The sequence below is a fragment of the Engraulis encrasicolus genome, chromosome 22 (genome assembly GCF_034702125.1).
Source record: "Engraulis encrasicolus isolate BLACKSEA-1 chromosome 22, IST_EnEncr_1.0, whole genome shotgun sequence".
Classification (NCBI taxonomy): domain Eukaryota; kingdom Metazoa; phylum Chordata; class Actinopteri; order Clupeiformes; family Engraulidae; genus Engraulis; species Engraulis encrasicolus.
The window spans coordinates 36,837,220-36,854,255 of NC_085878.1; the positions used below are offsets into that span (position 1 = coordinate 36,837,220).

At 43.9% G+C, this 17,036-nt stretch overlaps 1 protein-coding gene across 1 annotated transcript in view; it reads left to right on the plus strand.

Moving 5' to 3' along the window:
- The first annotated feature begins 363 nt into the window (after window positions 1-363).
- Window positions 364-17,036, plus strand: part of LOC134438223 (MOB kinase activator 2-like) — a 56,712-nt gene continuing 40,039 nt past the window's right edge. The window contains exon 1 of the mRNA XM_063187721.1: window positions 364-856. Within this exon, the coding sequence (XP_063043791.1) occupies window positions 840-856 (17 nt within the window). The 5' untranslated portion in view covers window positions 364-839. The remainder of the gene's footprint in view (window positions 857-17,036) is intronic.

Here is a 17,036-nt window from a genome sequence, read left to right on the forward strand (position 1 = left end):
GAAATTCATATTTTGATGTTAGTAGATTAAAAATGCTATTAAAAAACGAACTATTTTCACAATGTCATAGGAAACACATGGTGTAGCTTAGCTTAGCAGTATTTCATGTCTATTCATGTACATTTTCTGATGTATGTTTTTCATATGCTTGTATTTCAGTTTCACAACTTTATTCATTAAAATCACAAGAAAGAAACTACTTCTGTGGAGTTGATGAGTATCTGTTTAGCTGCTTGGATAGCTAACTCTTAGTGAGACCAAGACAAAACTACAAAAGTCCAATGAATGATGGGCTAGGACTTCCGGGTCTCCATAGCAGATTTTGGGAAAGGGGCGATGCAGTGTTTACTTCCGGATGTCCTGCCAGAGCTTGGTCACAGCAGCGGTAGCTTTAGCAGCTCAACAACCTCTCTGCGGGTTCATGACCGATACCTCCGTTGTGCTAGCTATTCAGTGGTAGCTTTTAGGTGTCGTTTTTGAACAGCCGCTTGCCTGTAGAAACTGTAGTCTCCACACTTCGTAGATGTGTAAACTGCCGATTCAGACATAGGGAGTTGCTACCCTCCGTTTGAGCTAATCTCAAAGTCAATGCTGTCCTTCCGAGGAACGGTTGCTAGAAGAGCTACATCACCGGTCCTGCTGCTAGCTTCCAATCGTTCATGGTCAATTTAATAACAGAGCTTGGTTTCAGAGATATACAAAAACATTTGACATCATCAGAGCCTGAAGGCGTTTAGACCATCGTCGGTCGGAGGAGGATTAAAAGCGGGAGTTGGGGGTACCCGAATAATTAAAAGGGGACGCCTCCAGCTTTCGTTGGATTTATCCTCTCAACCATTATGGATTGGTTAATGGGGTGAGTACTCTCATGTATTATTGGATTTTCTCAGTGCATTTCTACATGGTTTTCATGATGGCTTTAGGTATTGCTGTAATCAGTACACAACGCAGCAGAAACGATGATTATTCAAAAAACGTCATCTAACTCCCAGTCAGCAGATATCTGGATTTCTCACTTGTCTCATCACTTCAAACTTCAACCTAGCTATTCCTAGCGCGCGATGCGATGGTCTCGTTTGCTCTTATTTACATCCACGTACACTTTTATCGCACGCACTCGACACTCCACTATGTTCACGTCAACAATGGGAATGAAAATTAGCTTTGAGAAATGCATATTTTGCCCATGGGAACCGCAGAGAACGGTCCATCCATTCCCACGGCAGCACTGACTGCTAGCGCGAGCTAAGCTAAGCTGTGGATGTTGCAAGGTGCATTTCATGCGCACCGTTGCAGCGTGTTCTCTGGGTCGAGAAATATGATGTGTCCAACATGGAACATGTTGATGGCATAACATAACGCCATCTGAGGGCCGTTCTCTATTTTGCGTCATGCATGTGTTGTTTGTATCCATACTTAAGCATCAGGATGATATGACCCATGAGATTTTAGCACTTCAGTAGAGGTGTTGACAACATGCTGTCCTTTTGGTAACGAAGTGTACATTATCTGGCCAGTTTTAATCTACACGTTTGCGGACCCACTTGTCCCATTTTTTTGCACATGCTTGATTTTTGAGATGCCTTCAAAGTAAACACGAGGCGAGGGGCTTAGTGTTCTACAACCGAACCCCGTGCTGTCTGCTTCTTGGGTAGTCCTGTTTCATCTCGTTGTTACGCATGATTTATTATGCAAAACAGCAGTCTACAGAAGACAAATTATTAGGTGTCAGCTTTTCACCAAGGTTAGGAATGCCCTGCGTGTCGGCTATTTTGTTGTTGTTTGTGTTAGTTCTAGACGGCTTGCGCCGCCTTGGCTCCAGACGGATCTGGCTTATTATTGTGATGATTCACGGCCTTGTTTTAGAAGTCTAGTTGAGTTCAGGGCATAGGAGTCATCGCCCATGTGGTGCATTAATGTTAGTCGGTTGCTCCTGTCAACATGGCTAAGCTTTTCCCTCGTCTTGCCTTTGAACCCAGAAAATTTGACTGTAAGCGCATGCATGTAAGTTTATTGTTTTGGACATGGACAAGCCTTTCCCCCGTGTAATGTCTTGTTCCTCTACATCTCTTTTTGCACATTCCTCCAAATGTTGGGGAGTGATGGCGTAACATTTCAAATTCCTTTTCACATGTGCTTCACATTTCACATTTTTGAGTTTATTGTTTCAGAAGATGTGTGTGTGTTAGAGGGAGGGAGGGAGTGTGAGGGAGAAGAAGAAGAAGAAGAGAGGGAGAGGTGGGTGGTGTTGATGGTGTGGTGCGTGGAATGCAAGCCAGCAGCCATGTAAACCAGCTTTGCATGCTTTCTCTCTCGCATGTCACAGATGTTGGACGGGAGAGGTATGAAACCGTCTGTAAGCATGCATGTAATTAGGTCTGCGCAGACTTATCTTTATCTTGCCCGTGTCTGTCTGTCTCAGGACTGGGCTGGCTGCCTAGCAGAAGCGCTGGCTTCACACCTCCACAGCATTTGTCTTCATCTCGTGCCTCTGTCATTCATGTGCAGTCAGTGTCTTGTCTGTGTCCGCGTGAACACGCACACAAATATTCACCTTTAAAGAAAATGGTCGAGCCCCCCGGTGCTCTGTTGGCCTTATGCACAGCATGCCACGGACTTAAATCACGCTCCATAATTTTGACAACAGCAGCAAAGTGGTGCCCTGCCGAGTGTACACAGCTCCCAATTTAGACACATGGCACCGCAGTTCAGATTTCGCCTCTGATGTAATACAATCCCCTCCCTCCTTGATGTTTTTGCATGAACTTTTTGGGACGGGGTGAACTCCCTTCACCAAGGTGTGCGTTTGAGAGAGAGAGAGAGAGAGGGAGAGAAGTGAATGCAGCATAGAATTGCAGCACAGGAGCACCTGCATGCTAGCCTCCAATGTACCAAATATACGCGCGCGCACACACATACAGTTTTTGGATTCACAGAGGCCTGCGTAGGGGGTTATTTCTGATGTGCTCTGGCTTATGCGGTGAGAGGCGACCTTTACAGTCAGTCAGTCAGTCAGCCAGCCGGCAGGCAGTTAGGCAGTCAGGCACGCACAGACCTCTGTTCACCTGCTGCTTTCTAAAGCATGGGAGTTGCCCAGGGGGAACCAGTCTTTGGGCACACCCTCCTCCAGTCTCTGCTCCTGTTGCTTTTCGCGACACCTTGCACCTTAGCTACTGAAGAAGGCCTCCAGGGCGAAGCTGTGTGTGTGTGTGTGGGTGATTCTCACGAAACGCGCAACAAACGTGTTTTGACAACCATTTTTTCAAAAGACTTTTTTGATTGAATTTCTTTTTGAATCTGTCACATCAAAGTGTACAGTTACTAAGCACAATAATATCAACTTACCTGACAACTATTTAAAACACATTTTTTAACGTTTTATAAGTCCATGTCTGCTAAAATGCTCATTCCCGCAATTTTTTTCTTTCATGAAATTTATTAGGAAACTTAATTGTTCTTGCAGTTTTGTTCATTGAATATTGATAGTTGTTCTAGGGGCTACGTAAAACAGAAAAAAAGTTTTTTTTTCGTATTATTGTAGTTTAAGAATTTTACCATTTTATCTCATTACCGCAATAGGATCATTTGTTTTCCACTTTAATTTTAGAATATATCAGTGAAAACCTACAATTTCGGTCAAAAAATATGCTGAAGTGAAAGAAACATAAAAAGGTGCGGTGTTCATAAAAAATATATAAGAATACAGTTTTCCTTTAGCACTTTTTTTAAACAATCAAGTGCTCATTTCGGTAATGAGGGGGATGTTTCGGTAATGAGAATGAGTTTTCGGTAATGAGAATAAGGAGAAATAAGTTGAACTAAAGCCAAATACTAGTAAATTATGATGACACCTAATAAGATGATAAAAATATTCTATATGAAACCATTCATTAAGCTACAGAAGGATTTTGGAATTCAAGACTTAACCCAGCCAAAGACCATAAAAGTCCTCTAAGGGGGAGCAGACCAAGTATTATGGTGGCTATACAGTAGGTCAGGGGTGGGGAACCTGTCTTGAGGGAGCCCTATCTCACGCATTTCGTGAAGTATTCACGAAAAAAAAACAACTTTAATTTTCATGGTGCATTCACGTTATTGCCCGTTTTTCGTGGTTGGGCAACGAAACGCTGCCTATTCATTTCAATTGCCCGACTGCTGCTATGGTTATCCAAGCGTCTGTAGGAGCGGGGAGGGGGTGCTGACAGAACACTGCTGATACACTCCTTACGCCTTATGTCATACGACCCTAAACCTAAACCTAAACCTAACCCTAACCTTAACCCTACTTAACCCTAAACCTAACCCTAACCCTAACCCTAAATTGCTTGTTTGAAATTTTTAATTACCATGTGACGGTACCGAAAGGGCGTCAAACTAGTGGGTCACTAGGCAACAGTCGGGCAATTCAAATGAATAGGCAGCGTTTCGTTGCCCGATCACGAAAAAAGGGCAATAACGTGAATGCACCACGAAAATTGAAGTTATGTTTTTCGTGAATACTTCACGAAATGAGTGAGATACAGTTGCTCGAGGGGAACTAGTTCAGGGGAACTAGAGAGTGTGGAGTCTGTTTTAAAGGTGGCTGCCTTCAATATAGTTGTAGAGAGTTACTTGTGCACAATCCCTGGTGCTGAACGAAAACATTTTTGAAAAAAGGTTCACACACTTCTTTGGATTTTTCCTTCATGAAGTTATTTTTTCATCTTTTTATTTATTCATTCATTGTCAATGACGTTTCGACCTCTCGGTCTTCCTCAGATTCTGAACCCTTTTTTCAAAAAATATGCCTTCAATATAGGCCTCAAATGCGGGGAAATCCTGGTTGTGTTCTTAGTACGGAGAACTTTTACGGCCCTCAGACGAATTTGAAGTGGCCCCTCGAATGAATAAGGTTCCCCACCCCTGCAGTAGGTGAAGAGGCGAGGCCCATCCTGGGCACCAAAGTAATATGACATCACAATTCACTACTGACCTCTCCAGCCAAAAATCCATAGTGGACCGGAAATCAAAATCTGCCATGAGCTGGAAAATCGTGTCGCAGTGCGAAGTAGTGCACTGGACATTTTTTTCTGACTCTGCACGCACCGGCAACCAGGAAGTAGGTAGAAGGAACAGGAGATCACTAGAGTAGCTTAGAAAAGAGTAGATACAGTTACTGGACTACAGAAGGAACCCTGCATCATTGGGAGGACAATATAATGTCTTGAAGCTATTTTATCTCCTTCCTTCCATTTTATTCAGTTTAATTGTGATGAGTCATTCTCAGAGGATTGTTGTGAAATAAGTGTAAAGCTAGAGACGTTGCAAATCTTTTTCAAGACAAAGGGCATGTCTGTTTATCATTTGCTCACCAGAGCTACAACTATATAGTCTAGACATTTCTTGAAGATATATTATTCCTGTTTTATATTATGGTGCTGGTACCATTTAGCTCACTGAAAAGAAGATGTGAGATGTGAAATGTCTCAGATTGGGGTGTAATGGTAGGTGGGTTCGGTACACCTCGGTTTTAGGGTCACAGTTTGGTACATTTTCGGTACAGTACATGGGAATAACATTGAAAAACCATTTTCTTCCTCAGCACGTTGTTTATTTCACCACAATATTGTCCGGACCAAAGGCAGAATTCACTATGAACGATGTTATGAAATATCACTGAACACCACTAATGACTGAGTTGCACATTGCACATCAATGGCAGTCATGGGTTAGGGCATCAGACTCCCGATTCTGACCCACCAGGTTGGTGGAGGGATTAATTAACCAGTACTCTCCCCCATCCTCCTCCATGACTGAGGTACCCTGAGCATGGTACCGTCCCGCTGCACTGCTCCCATTCGGGCGCCATTGGGGATGAGGCATAAATGCGGGTGAGGTGGGTGAGGCATAAATGTCATTCTGTTGTGTGCAGTGTTCACATGTGTGCTGTGGATTGCTGGGTCACAATGACAATGGGAGTTGGAGTTTCCCAATGGCTGAAAACAACGTGCATGAGGAATTTCTCATCTGGGAAAGTGTAAAGGCAACTAAAACATTCCTCGAAATGCCTCTTCTTAGTTTTGATTAGAATAATCTCTAAACTACTTCTCACTGAATTCGCTAAAAAGGCCCATTCACTGCTATTTCAAATGCCAAGCCTTTTGTGCCACCCTTTAACAATGATCAAATTTGATCCAAAACAAAGATTTTGGAAGCAAGTTATGTTAGTAAAAAAGGATCAATACTCAACCCCACTATAAACCAAACACAGGAAGCAAAAAATCTGCCAATTTCTGGGAAAAAAAGTGTGGTGTTTTTTGCACATAGACTTGAAGTGAGACGATTTTGTCTTCCAACCCATTTCGCCATCTACGCAATCTGACAACTTCACTGTGAGTGCTGGCTTCGTTGTTTGCAATTTCCTTTGCAATTGGGTGACATCACTCGGCAGTTTTCTGCATCAAAAGATAACATTTCGAGGGTGGAAACAGCCAGAATATTGATTCATGGGTTGGCATGAGTTCATATGAGCAAGAATTAAGTTGTGACTCTCTTGCTACCTCTCAATTTAGCCGATGTAATGTATAGGGAGATCATCACTTTTACAGACAACCCCCATTAGATGAAGGAGGTATTGCATATGTTAGGCATTTACTTCTGCTTTGTTTATTTACAATATTTGGCTTGGTTTCAATACAATTGCATATTTCAACCTGAAATGGGTGCAATTTCACTTTAAACTTTCATCAAGTGCTTTAACAATAATTAAGTGACATAGTGAAAATATTTACACTGCCAAACTATAGATTGTATTTAAGGTTGCAGTTGCATGTTTAAAAATGTAAATAAATAAAAAGGGAAATACATATATGTCATGAAAATATATTCTAAATGTAAATCACCATAGAGTCTAATTACCGAAATTGAGAATCCTCATTACCGAAAGGTACTTTGAACATTGCGGTAATGAGAATGCGCATTGCGGTAGTGAGATGGCCCAGCACAATAATGCTAACTGCAACTTCAATTATTATGACTTAGCTAATTTATGACCTCCGTGGAATTCTAAAAAGGAATACCCTATTACCAAGCAAATTTAAAATGAAAAAATCTTTTTCATTTTGAAATATTGACTAATTTCGGTAATGAGAACCAATTTTGTCGTGTTAGCATATTTTTGAGACAAATCATGACATTTTACAGGCACAATCAATAAGGCTGACTAGTCATGTAGCCATCATGAATCTCCTGTTAGTACAGATGAATTGTAGGTAGTTTCAGCTCATATTGAAATTCTGAAAGCTTTTAATTGTAGTTCTGAAATATATTGCGGTAATGAGAAGAAATACTTGGGGACACGATCTTTTCTTGAGATATTCATCAGTGTTCATTATTTAAATTGCCAACAAGGAACACTTAGTGAAACTTCGGACATAAACCAACACACTTGTAGTGTCATTTATGTATTTTTGTACTTTTTAGTACGTTTTACCCTCATTCAAAGACCAGAAATTTTGGTTGGGACACATTTCGGTAATGAGAATTTGCCCATAAAATGCATAAAAAGTGGGGAAAAAAATAATATTTTTTAAAATGAACTAGTGTGCCAGCAAGTACACGTCTTGCTCTACAGTAATGTAATACCATTAAAATAATCCATGTCATATTTCACCATTAAAACCTCTTGGACATTGTTTTTTTTAGCTTCGTGAGAATCACCCGTGTGTGTGTGTGTGTGTGTGTGTGTGTGTGTGTGTGTGTGTGTGTGTGTGTGTGTGTGTGTGTGTGTGTGTGGCAGGAAAGTGAAGGCTGACTTGCCTCCCCTCCTCTCCCTTTATGTGAATATTAATCAGCATTGACTGGCCTTCCCAGAAATAGAAGCACTCACTGCATAGTGGGCTCCTTGCTTAGAAGCTGTTTACACTGTCCACCATGATGATGATGATGATGATGATGACCATGATGATGATGGTTTTGGATGCTGATTAGCTGAGGCAGTCATTCCGTGCCAGATGGTTGGCCATTACTCCACAGCTGTGGTCAGCAGACACGACGACACGAGTGATGATGCCTTTGGCTCTTTGCAGAAAAAAATAAATAGAAGAGACGTGGACTTTTGAAGGGCACTGTGATGTGTTCTGCATTGCAGTGCATGGAGCAGTTTGAAAAGCGTCAAGCTGATTTGAATTAACAATATGTTAAAAATGGAAACGATTTGATTAATTCAAAATATAAATTATGGTATTGGTTATATCCAGGGACTACCAACTTTAAGCTTATTTTTGCTTTGCTTTTGAGTAATTATTACGATTTGAACTTGCTTTTTATTCAAATCATCTGAATGTTTTGTTTTGAAAGGCATACATAATTCTACAAAAGAAAAGTGTGTGTTTTTTTTTGCCCTGTAGATGGACAGAGGGTGTAAGCATGTTGCCAGGTTCAGCTTGAGTAGTTTGGGTAGGTAGGAGAGTCTTTGGGGTGTGGAGTTGAGAGTAGAGTAGGACTTGATGGGTCTGAGGAAAAGAAGGGGAGATGCACTGACTACAACACGCAGTCACAGCGTAGTAGACAATGGTTCAACTTGAGGAGATGAGGGAGAAGTCTGTAGGCCATGGCGTGTGAGTGCGTGTGTGCGTAGTGTGTTTCGGGGGACGGGGGGGTGATGGGTCAGAGTTAAAGAAGGAATATGCACTGACTGCAGTGTACTCATGCAAAAAAATATGAAGTTGTGGATGAAGGCGAGGCTAGTGGGGCGGTCCAGCGATGCGCTCCGTGCTTCTGTGAGGGCTACAAGATGACAGCTCTCCGGAATAATGGGGCGAAGGGGGACTCGAGTGCTTCAAGTGGTCCTGCGGCTGTGTGTTAATGTATGCAGGAAGGAAGAAGGAGAGACTTGGCCAGCCACACTGCAATGCACTGAAGAGACAGAGAGAGAGAGAGATGAAGGAGGGATGGAAGTATGGAAGTGTGTGTGTGACAGAGAGAACAAGAGAGGAAGGGATGGGAAGATGTGGAAGGGAGGCACACATGCCCCCAGCTGTGCCCAGGCGCCCGGGTACTGCCCAGCACAGTGGAACATCCTGGCAGGCAGCTCTGCTGGGCAGCCGCAGCAGTGGGGGTGGTTGTGGGGTGGCTGTGGATGTGGGAGACTGCTGCTACTGGCAAAACTCCTGCTTCAATGCACTGACATGACAGTTCAGTAAATTACAAACTCAACCGTTCTCCCTTCACCAGAGTGCATTTATTTAAAATGTTAGCCCCACACATTCTATGAAGTGCAGGCAAAAAATGGCTATTTCATCACTGGCTGTTTCACCCGTCCGTATGTGTGAGTGAATGTGAACAAAGTGGCTTCTCTCTCTGTCCACAAAATGATAAATGTCAACCTGAACGAACCCTGAATATTCTGAATCACAGAGCCCTCGACGGCAATGAGATGGCATGTGTCTCCCTGTGGGTCTGTGACGTGGGTGAGGAGGGACAGGGACAGGGCAGGCCAGGCCGATGAATACTTCAAGAGGGAAGGGATGTGCCAAGCATGATTCAGCAAGGCGTGCAAACCTGGCACTTGTGCTAACACTAGCAGCAGCGTTAGCATGACATTAGCGTCACACGTACACACGGCCCCAGCTGCTGTCATTTCCTCTCTCTTGTGTTTGGATGACACACACACACACACACACACACACACACACACACACACACACACACACACACACACACACACACACACACACACACACACACACACACACACAGAGGCAGCACACAGAAGGATGGGACAAATTCACATGGATTCAAATCACAGGAAATATCATACTGAAAAAAGCAGTGGAACCAAGATGTCTTCTACCGTGTTGTTATTCCAATTAGATTTAAACAGATCTTGTACATGCTGCATGAATGCACTATTGCCACCAATACACCAATGATCTGCACAGTCACTGACAGGAAAATATTTTCACAGTCCACACCAAAGAAAACATGTCATGAATATACAGAATTCATATTGTAGGCTGGCTATATTGAAGATCTGCTCTCAGTGATGGCCAATAAAAGTAGCCCAATAATACAGCTGGCATTCATTCAAGTATTCCACTTGATCTTGGATACGTTTTAAAGCCTAGCACACTATGCAGTAAAGATGTTGGCTAGCGTTGGCAGCAAGTGTCTGGAGATCACACATACTGCTGTAATGGCCCAGTCGTGTGCCGTCTGCACAGGAGCACTGATAACAGGCGCTCGACAAGCCTCCCTGACACCAAGTGAGGAGAGAGAGGAAAGTAGAGAAGACAAGACGAGAGGAGGCAGAAAGTAGAAAGCAGGAAGCGGTGTAGAAGAGGGGAAAAAATAACAGCAAGTGCACGTGTGGTTAGGCAGGTTTTCTGTGCGGATGCTAAAAACAAGACCTATGACGATCTGTATATAAAAAAAATCTAGTCAGCAACGGCGTTGAAGTGACATGTTGAGGTATCGAGAATAGAATGTCTGCTGCTGATGTTTTATAATGGCTTCTAATCTGAGCTCTCTGCTCATGCTGAACAGATATATGCGGCACATTTTTATTGAGACTTACTACTGTCTATTGGCCAAGAGAGGTGGGGGTAAATAAAAAGAGGCATATAAAAGCTTTAGTGCTGCATTTACTGTGAACGCAAATTAATTTGTATTTTTTACAATGGAGCAGGAAGCGTTGGGGTATTTAAAAAACCCATAAGTAAAGCTGCAGCGTAGAACATCATTACAGGAAGCCGTAGGATGGGGAGGCGTGTGTGTGTGTGTGTGTGTGTGTGTGTGTGTGTGTGTGTGTGTGTGTGTGTGTGTGTGTGTGTGTGTGTGTGTGTGTGTGTGTGTGTGTGTGTGTGTGTGTGTGTGTGTCTCTGTGTGTGTGTGTGTGTGTGTGTGTCTCTGTGTGACCCGTCCTGTCCTGTCATGTTAGCAGTTAGCACAGCTCATAAAGGCTGAAGCCTAAGGAGGGCTTAAAGCAGGCTTGATGCATGTCTTTGAGCAAGGTCACATAGGGGTTAAGCATGTAAAGTGTACATGCACAGAGAGAGAGAGAGACAGACCTCTGCTCTTATTATTGACAGTGTCTGGCCCTCATCATCTATCCCATCACGCCTACGTCTTCAGAATGTCTGGAATGTTTTTAGTGTTTTTTTTCTGTCCATCTCTTCTTCTCTTGTTCATCTTCCAGATGTGTTGAGACACGAAGCAATTTGTGCCATCGCCGTGCCCCTGATTTACTATCACATTTCGTCACAGGCTGCCACCTTCTTCCCGCTGTTGCCACGCCATCTTAATATCTCATCCGAATGGAGCAGCCGTGTAAAGATTACTCCATTACAGCTCATCGATTGCACCGTGGACCGCCACAGCTCACTCCATTAATTAAGCCTTCGTGCATTATGTTAACAAGCACACACTAACCCTTAGTGCCTACCGCCCATCGCTGTATTTAACACACGATTAAGTCCTGTACATCTGGCAGAATGATGGAGGCTCACTGACATTGTTTCTGTTTGTTTGTTTGTTTGTGATGTGCTGAGTCCCCTCTTGCATGCAAAGCGGTGACGTCGCCGTGAATGAGAGGGGTGGGGGAAGGAAGGGTTTGCTTGTCCCATGCTAAGGACCGTAGTGTGAGGGAGTGAGTCAATTGTGTGACCTCCTGGTGGTGACGTGTGTCCACATAGCCACCCCCACAAAAAAAGCAAACACACACACACACACACACACACACACACACACACACACACACACACACACACACACACACACACACACACACACACACACACACACACACACACACACACACACTTCTGCTTGTGTCATTGGTCCCTCTGGGGCTTGCTGTCCGGACTGCAGGAATACACTTTGCCCCTGCTGTGGCGGAAAGAGAGACGGAGAGGGGAAGAGGCAGAAAGAGAGAGAGAGAGAAAGAAAGAAAGATAGGAAGAAGGAAGGCAGGCCTGCAATGCTGCAGGGAAGTGCTGGCTTTTTATAGAGCCCAGTCACATGCCTTCAAGGAGGAAAAGACAGAACGAGGGAAAGAAAAGAAGGATATGTGCAGTCGATCAGAGGCCTAACTCCCTCATCTACTTCACTCAATGTGCGTGAGCTCTTCCTTTTTCTCGATCTTAGTTCTCCACCCTACCCCAGCCCCCCCCACTCCACCTCTCCCTCTCCGACCCCCTTCTCCGAGCACCGCTTGCTTGGCCTGGCTCTGGCTCTCACTTGTGCTTTTCGTGTCCAAAAATAGCCCTTGGTGTCCAAAAGAGGAAGCATAGTATGACCTGTAAAGAAATGCACAGAGAGAGCCAGGACACGAGAAAAAAAGGAACATCTCTTGTGCATGAAGGAACATCAGCGATATCAGCGATATCATCGCCTCCTCACGTATGGCAGCCATTGACACACAGACAAAACGGTGTGTGGTGGTAATCCCTTTTAAAGGAGCACTGCATTGTTTTTGTCTTTAAGGGCCCTACAGGCAGGCAGTGGAACTGCCTCGCATTGAGAGCAAGAGCGGTGGACATCTTGTCCAAACTTTGTGGGTGTAGTTTAATTTAGAGGATGGAAGGTGAGATTTGAAGCGAATTCAGAAAAGCCCTTCTTATCTTTTACAAGTTAGCAAACCACAAAAATCATTTTGGAAGCATTATTTTAGGGTTAGAGTCCTTTTGAAGTCTTGTACTGGGTGGTGGTGCGTGGAGATGTGCCACTACATTGTAAATGGAGTAGTGAATTAAAGAAATGAATGAATGGCGTGAGGGAGGGGGGAAAGAGGCCGTAAGCTGAAGCATTCAGCTCGTGCAAGGGCCAGTAGTCATTGAAGCTCGTGTGTGTGTGTGTGTGTGTGTGTGTGTGTGTGTGTGTGTGTGTGTGTGTGTGTGTGTGTGTGTGTGTGTGTGTGTGTGTGTGTGTGTGCGTGTGCGCGCGCGCGCACCCTTCTAGGATGGCTCTTTAATTGGATTAGGGCACGTCAAATCGGGCTGCTCGCATGGCTCGCAAGCCTCCCCATCCCCCCACCTGACAATCCCACAAGTCAGTGCTGCTGGTGTTTGTAGAGCAAGTGCCTCGTCTGAAGATGTCAAACCAAGATGCACACACCAATAGCTGGTCTCGTCCACGAGGCATGCATTGCACGCAGAGAGACTGAAGGGAGATTTACAATAAAGTTGCAGCAAATTTGATTGAGCAAATTCCTATCTTATCCATTATTTGTAATACTGATGAATTTCTTTGTTATATTTCCGGCTCCTTAAGTTACTTCTCTTTGAGTTGAAACCCAATTTGTGTAGGCTGTATGGAACTCTTCAACTGATCCTAACCAAAGAGGTTTTAACCTTGGCCTTATACTTGATCTGTGACCTTTGATGGGCCAAATATAAATCAAATATCTATTTGCTGGCCAAAACGTACACACACACACACACACACACACACACACACACACACACACACACACACACACACACACACACACACACACACACACACACACACTGACACACACACACGCACACGAGATACCTTTATTTCCAGATGTGCAATACATATCTGCGCTCTTGATGTTGTGTGCTGAATGAGCTTAGTAGTTTCAGGCCTCAGAAACATTGACCCAGTGAGATGCTTGGGGCTGTGGACATGGACATGCACTGGAAGGGAAAGTCTTCCCAAGAAACCATGTGTGCATGTATGCGTGTGTGAATGTATGCATGTGTGTGTGTGCATTTGTGGCTCATCCACCGTGAATGCCGCGGCCTTAAAATACTCTTCTTGGAAATGACGCATTGCTTTTCCTCATCTGACTCCTTCTGCAGCTTTGGCTGCTCAATGGTGATTTGAATAACTATACCATGGTAAAGATGGAAACATGATGAACTGCCATTGTGCTCGTGTGTATGCTTGCTGCCAAAAACTCATTGGTGTGTGTGTGTGTGTGCGTGTGCGTGGGTGTTTGTGTGGGAGCGCTAACAACTTTGGCCTTTTACAATGACATCTCTTTTTCTCCCTCCCTTTCTCAGAGGAGACCACTGTTTGGTCAAAAAAATGGCCTTGGCGTTTTTGTCATGGGCTCAGTCCACTGTGTATTAAAGATGAAGGTTGCCCCATTGACAATGTGAGCCAGTCTGTAAGGACAAATTGGAAATGCCCTGTGTATGCCAGATTACCTTGTATACAGCCTAGAGCAGCTCTGCCCATTAAATATGAAGAATGATGCTCAACGCTTGCAATGATGAAGGCCTTGAAGTGCTGATGTGGGATGAAATTCAGACACCAAGTCCAAAACGAAGCAAAACCAAACAAGAAAAAGCCATGCAAGCACAGTAGCCTAATCTTCCAGTAGGTAATCTAACATGCAAACTATGGTGTGGCTGTGCTGGCTATGTGTTGCATGCCTGCCAGAGCAGGGGAAGCTTTGGCCTTTTTTTTTTGTACTAAGGTAGGAGGGTCAGACCAGGACGCGGATGTTGTGTGGTGGCTAACGCTGCTTCTAACCTGTTAAGCTAGCTCTGTACATTCATACAACACGCAAGGCTTATCTTGGCATGTGTGTGGTAGCTTACTTTGGGAAGTTAAACTGTTTTCAGCGAATGTTGTACAATTTTTTACTTGTGAAACATGAGGTTTAAAGTGGGTACTAGGGAAACCTGTCCTGCGCTGTTTTGTGAGCAAATGTTGTCTTTTGGCTATGCATTGGTTCACATCCCTTGATTGCAACCCTAACAGTAGCTGTGAGGGCCAAACGGCTGCCCGTCTTCTTTTCTCTTTCACTCTCGTCCTTTATCTCTCCTATCGGTCTCTTCTTCCTCCACTCCTCCTCCTCTTGGTTATTCCTCATTTTAACAGGGCTCTTCCTCCGCTCTCGTTCATCAGTGGGGCAGTGTTCTGAAAAATGACATGAAGCAGAAAAGGTCTTAATCCTTAGCTGATCCAGAAATTAATCTAAAATTATAATGACTTGCCTGTGCTCAGATCACTTGGAGTGAGATATGAACCAGCCCTTGTCAAGTGTCTCGTAGACATCCTGCGTGTGTGTGCGTGTGCGTGTGCGTGTGCGTGTGCGTGTGCGTGTGCGTGCGCGTGCGCGTGCGCGTGTCCGTGGTTAGGTGTCAGGTTAGGTGTTGAGCGCGGCGCTAGTCTCCTGTCAGGTGAGGTGGCTGTGTCTCACCTCAGCCGTGTCTCCCAGTCGCCTGGCAGGGTGGGACCGCAGGCCGGCAGGCTGGCAGGCCGGCAGGCCGGCAGGGCAGGGCAGGCTGAGCTGACTTTGCATGCGTCTCCATTCCACTTCCTCTCTGAATCAGCATCTGCGCCTCATCAAACAAATGAATGCACCAGATTGCCGCACCTACGGTACCTACCAGGCAAAACTTGTGCGAGGCAATAAGCACTGCCACTCATTTGTACCGGAGAAGTTTAAATCAAACCAGTGCGTGCCAAGCATTTGATTTCCCATGAAAGGAACTGGCATGCAATGTCGGTCAGTGGCTTAAGGCCGGCCTACAATAAGAACTAGCCTAAAATAGCTACATCGCCCTCACTTTAGTGAATTAAGACAACAAGAAGTTCAACATTATCATTGGGATGAATTTAAAAGCCATTTCGTGAACTACAGTAACATTAGCCATCTAGAAATGATTTGAATTAGACTTGAATTGAGTGTCATTAATCGAATTTGAATTATTCAGTGTCATATTTACAGTTTTGCTGTTGTTTTTGAACATAATGAATTAGGGGTGGGCGATATGGCAAAAATGTCATATCACTATTTTTTAACATGAAATCTCAATTAGATTCCATCCAAAAAAATAAAAACAACTACAATCAATTTTGATAATATGCTTGCCATTTGTAATTTGCAGTTCATAAAATGTTAACACGCTGATGACACTAATAAAGTGCCAGTGTTTCCCACAGAAATTTTGGAAACTATGGGGGCAGCCGGGATTTTTTTTCCCGGGGGGGGGGGGGGGGGTCTTTTCACGGGCCTTGGGGGGGGGGGGGGGGGTGGGGGGGGGGGGGGGGGGGGGGTGGGGGGGGGGGGGGGGGGGGGGGGGGGGGGTGTTATTCACGCAGTGTAAATGCAAAATGGCAAAACAATGACTACAGTATGACATTGGCGCATGGAGAAACTATAGGCCTACGCCTACATTTCAGCCATTTATATTTTGAGAAATAAGGCTACATGATACACATGCAGGGGTCTATGTAATGAAAAAATAATGAAACAAAATAGGAGCAGAGATAAGAATTTAAGATTGCTGTGAAATTGTTAACGCATAAACAAAAAGGGTCTAAGAGGGTAGGCTATGCCTTTTCCCCACACACACATTCTACATGAGGGGTGCTGGTCACAGGGCCAGTTTTTCAAAATTCCTCCCATTAAAAGGGCTGAACAACATATTACACATTTATGTCTATATTCACATTCATTACACATTCATTTCTATATGCAGCCCGATGTCTCCTCTGCCTTGTCAATGAAGGCCTGTCACCTAACTCATTACAACTGTAAAACAAAGCCTGGGGAGTGTTAGTAAACTCATCCCAACTGTCCCTTCTCGGAAGGTTTTTTTTTATTGCTCCCAAACCCAAGTTAACTACAACAACTTGACAAGGCTTTTGATCCCTCTCTCTTTCAAGCACTTGTGGTTTTCTCTTTAGGATGTATTTACTCCAGGAGGAAAATGCGAAGGAAATCGTAATTGAAATCGCTTTTAACAAACACGGAAATCGTAAAAAAAATAAAATAAAATAAAATAAACATTTTTTTTTTTTTTTTACATTTTCGGAAACTATGGCGGCCAAATTTAAACTATGGCGGGCCGCCATAGTTTCCTCAATGTATGGGAAACACTGAGTGCACAATTAGAATACAATAATGTAAAGAATAAAAGTGAAGTCAACAACACAAGTAAGTAAACATCACTTTGAAATTGATAGTTAGCATCCTCACTGCAAGACGATCTATATGATTTCTTCACTTTGGCAGATTCGAGACGATCTTGTACTCTGTATCACGTTTCACGATTAATATCGTTATATCGCCC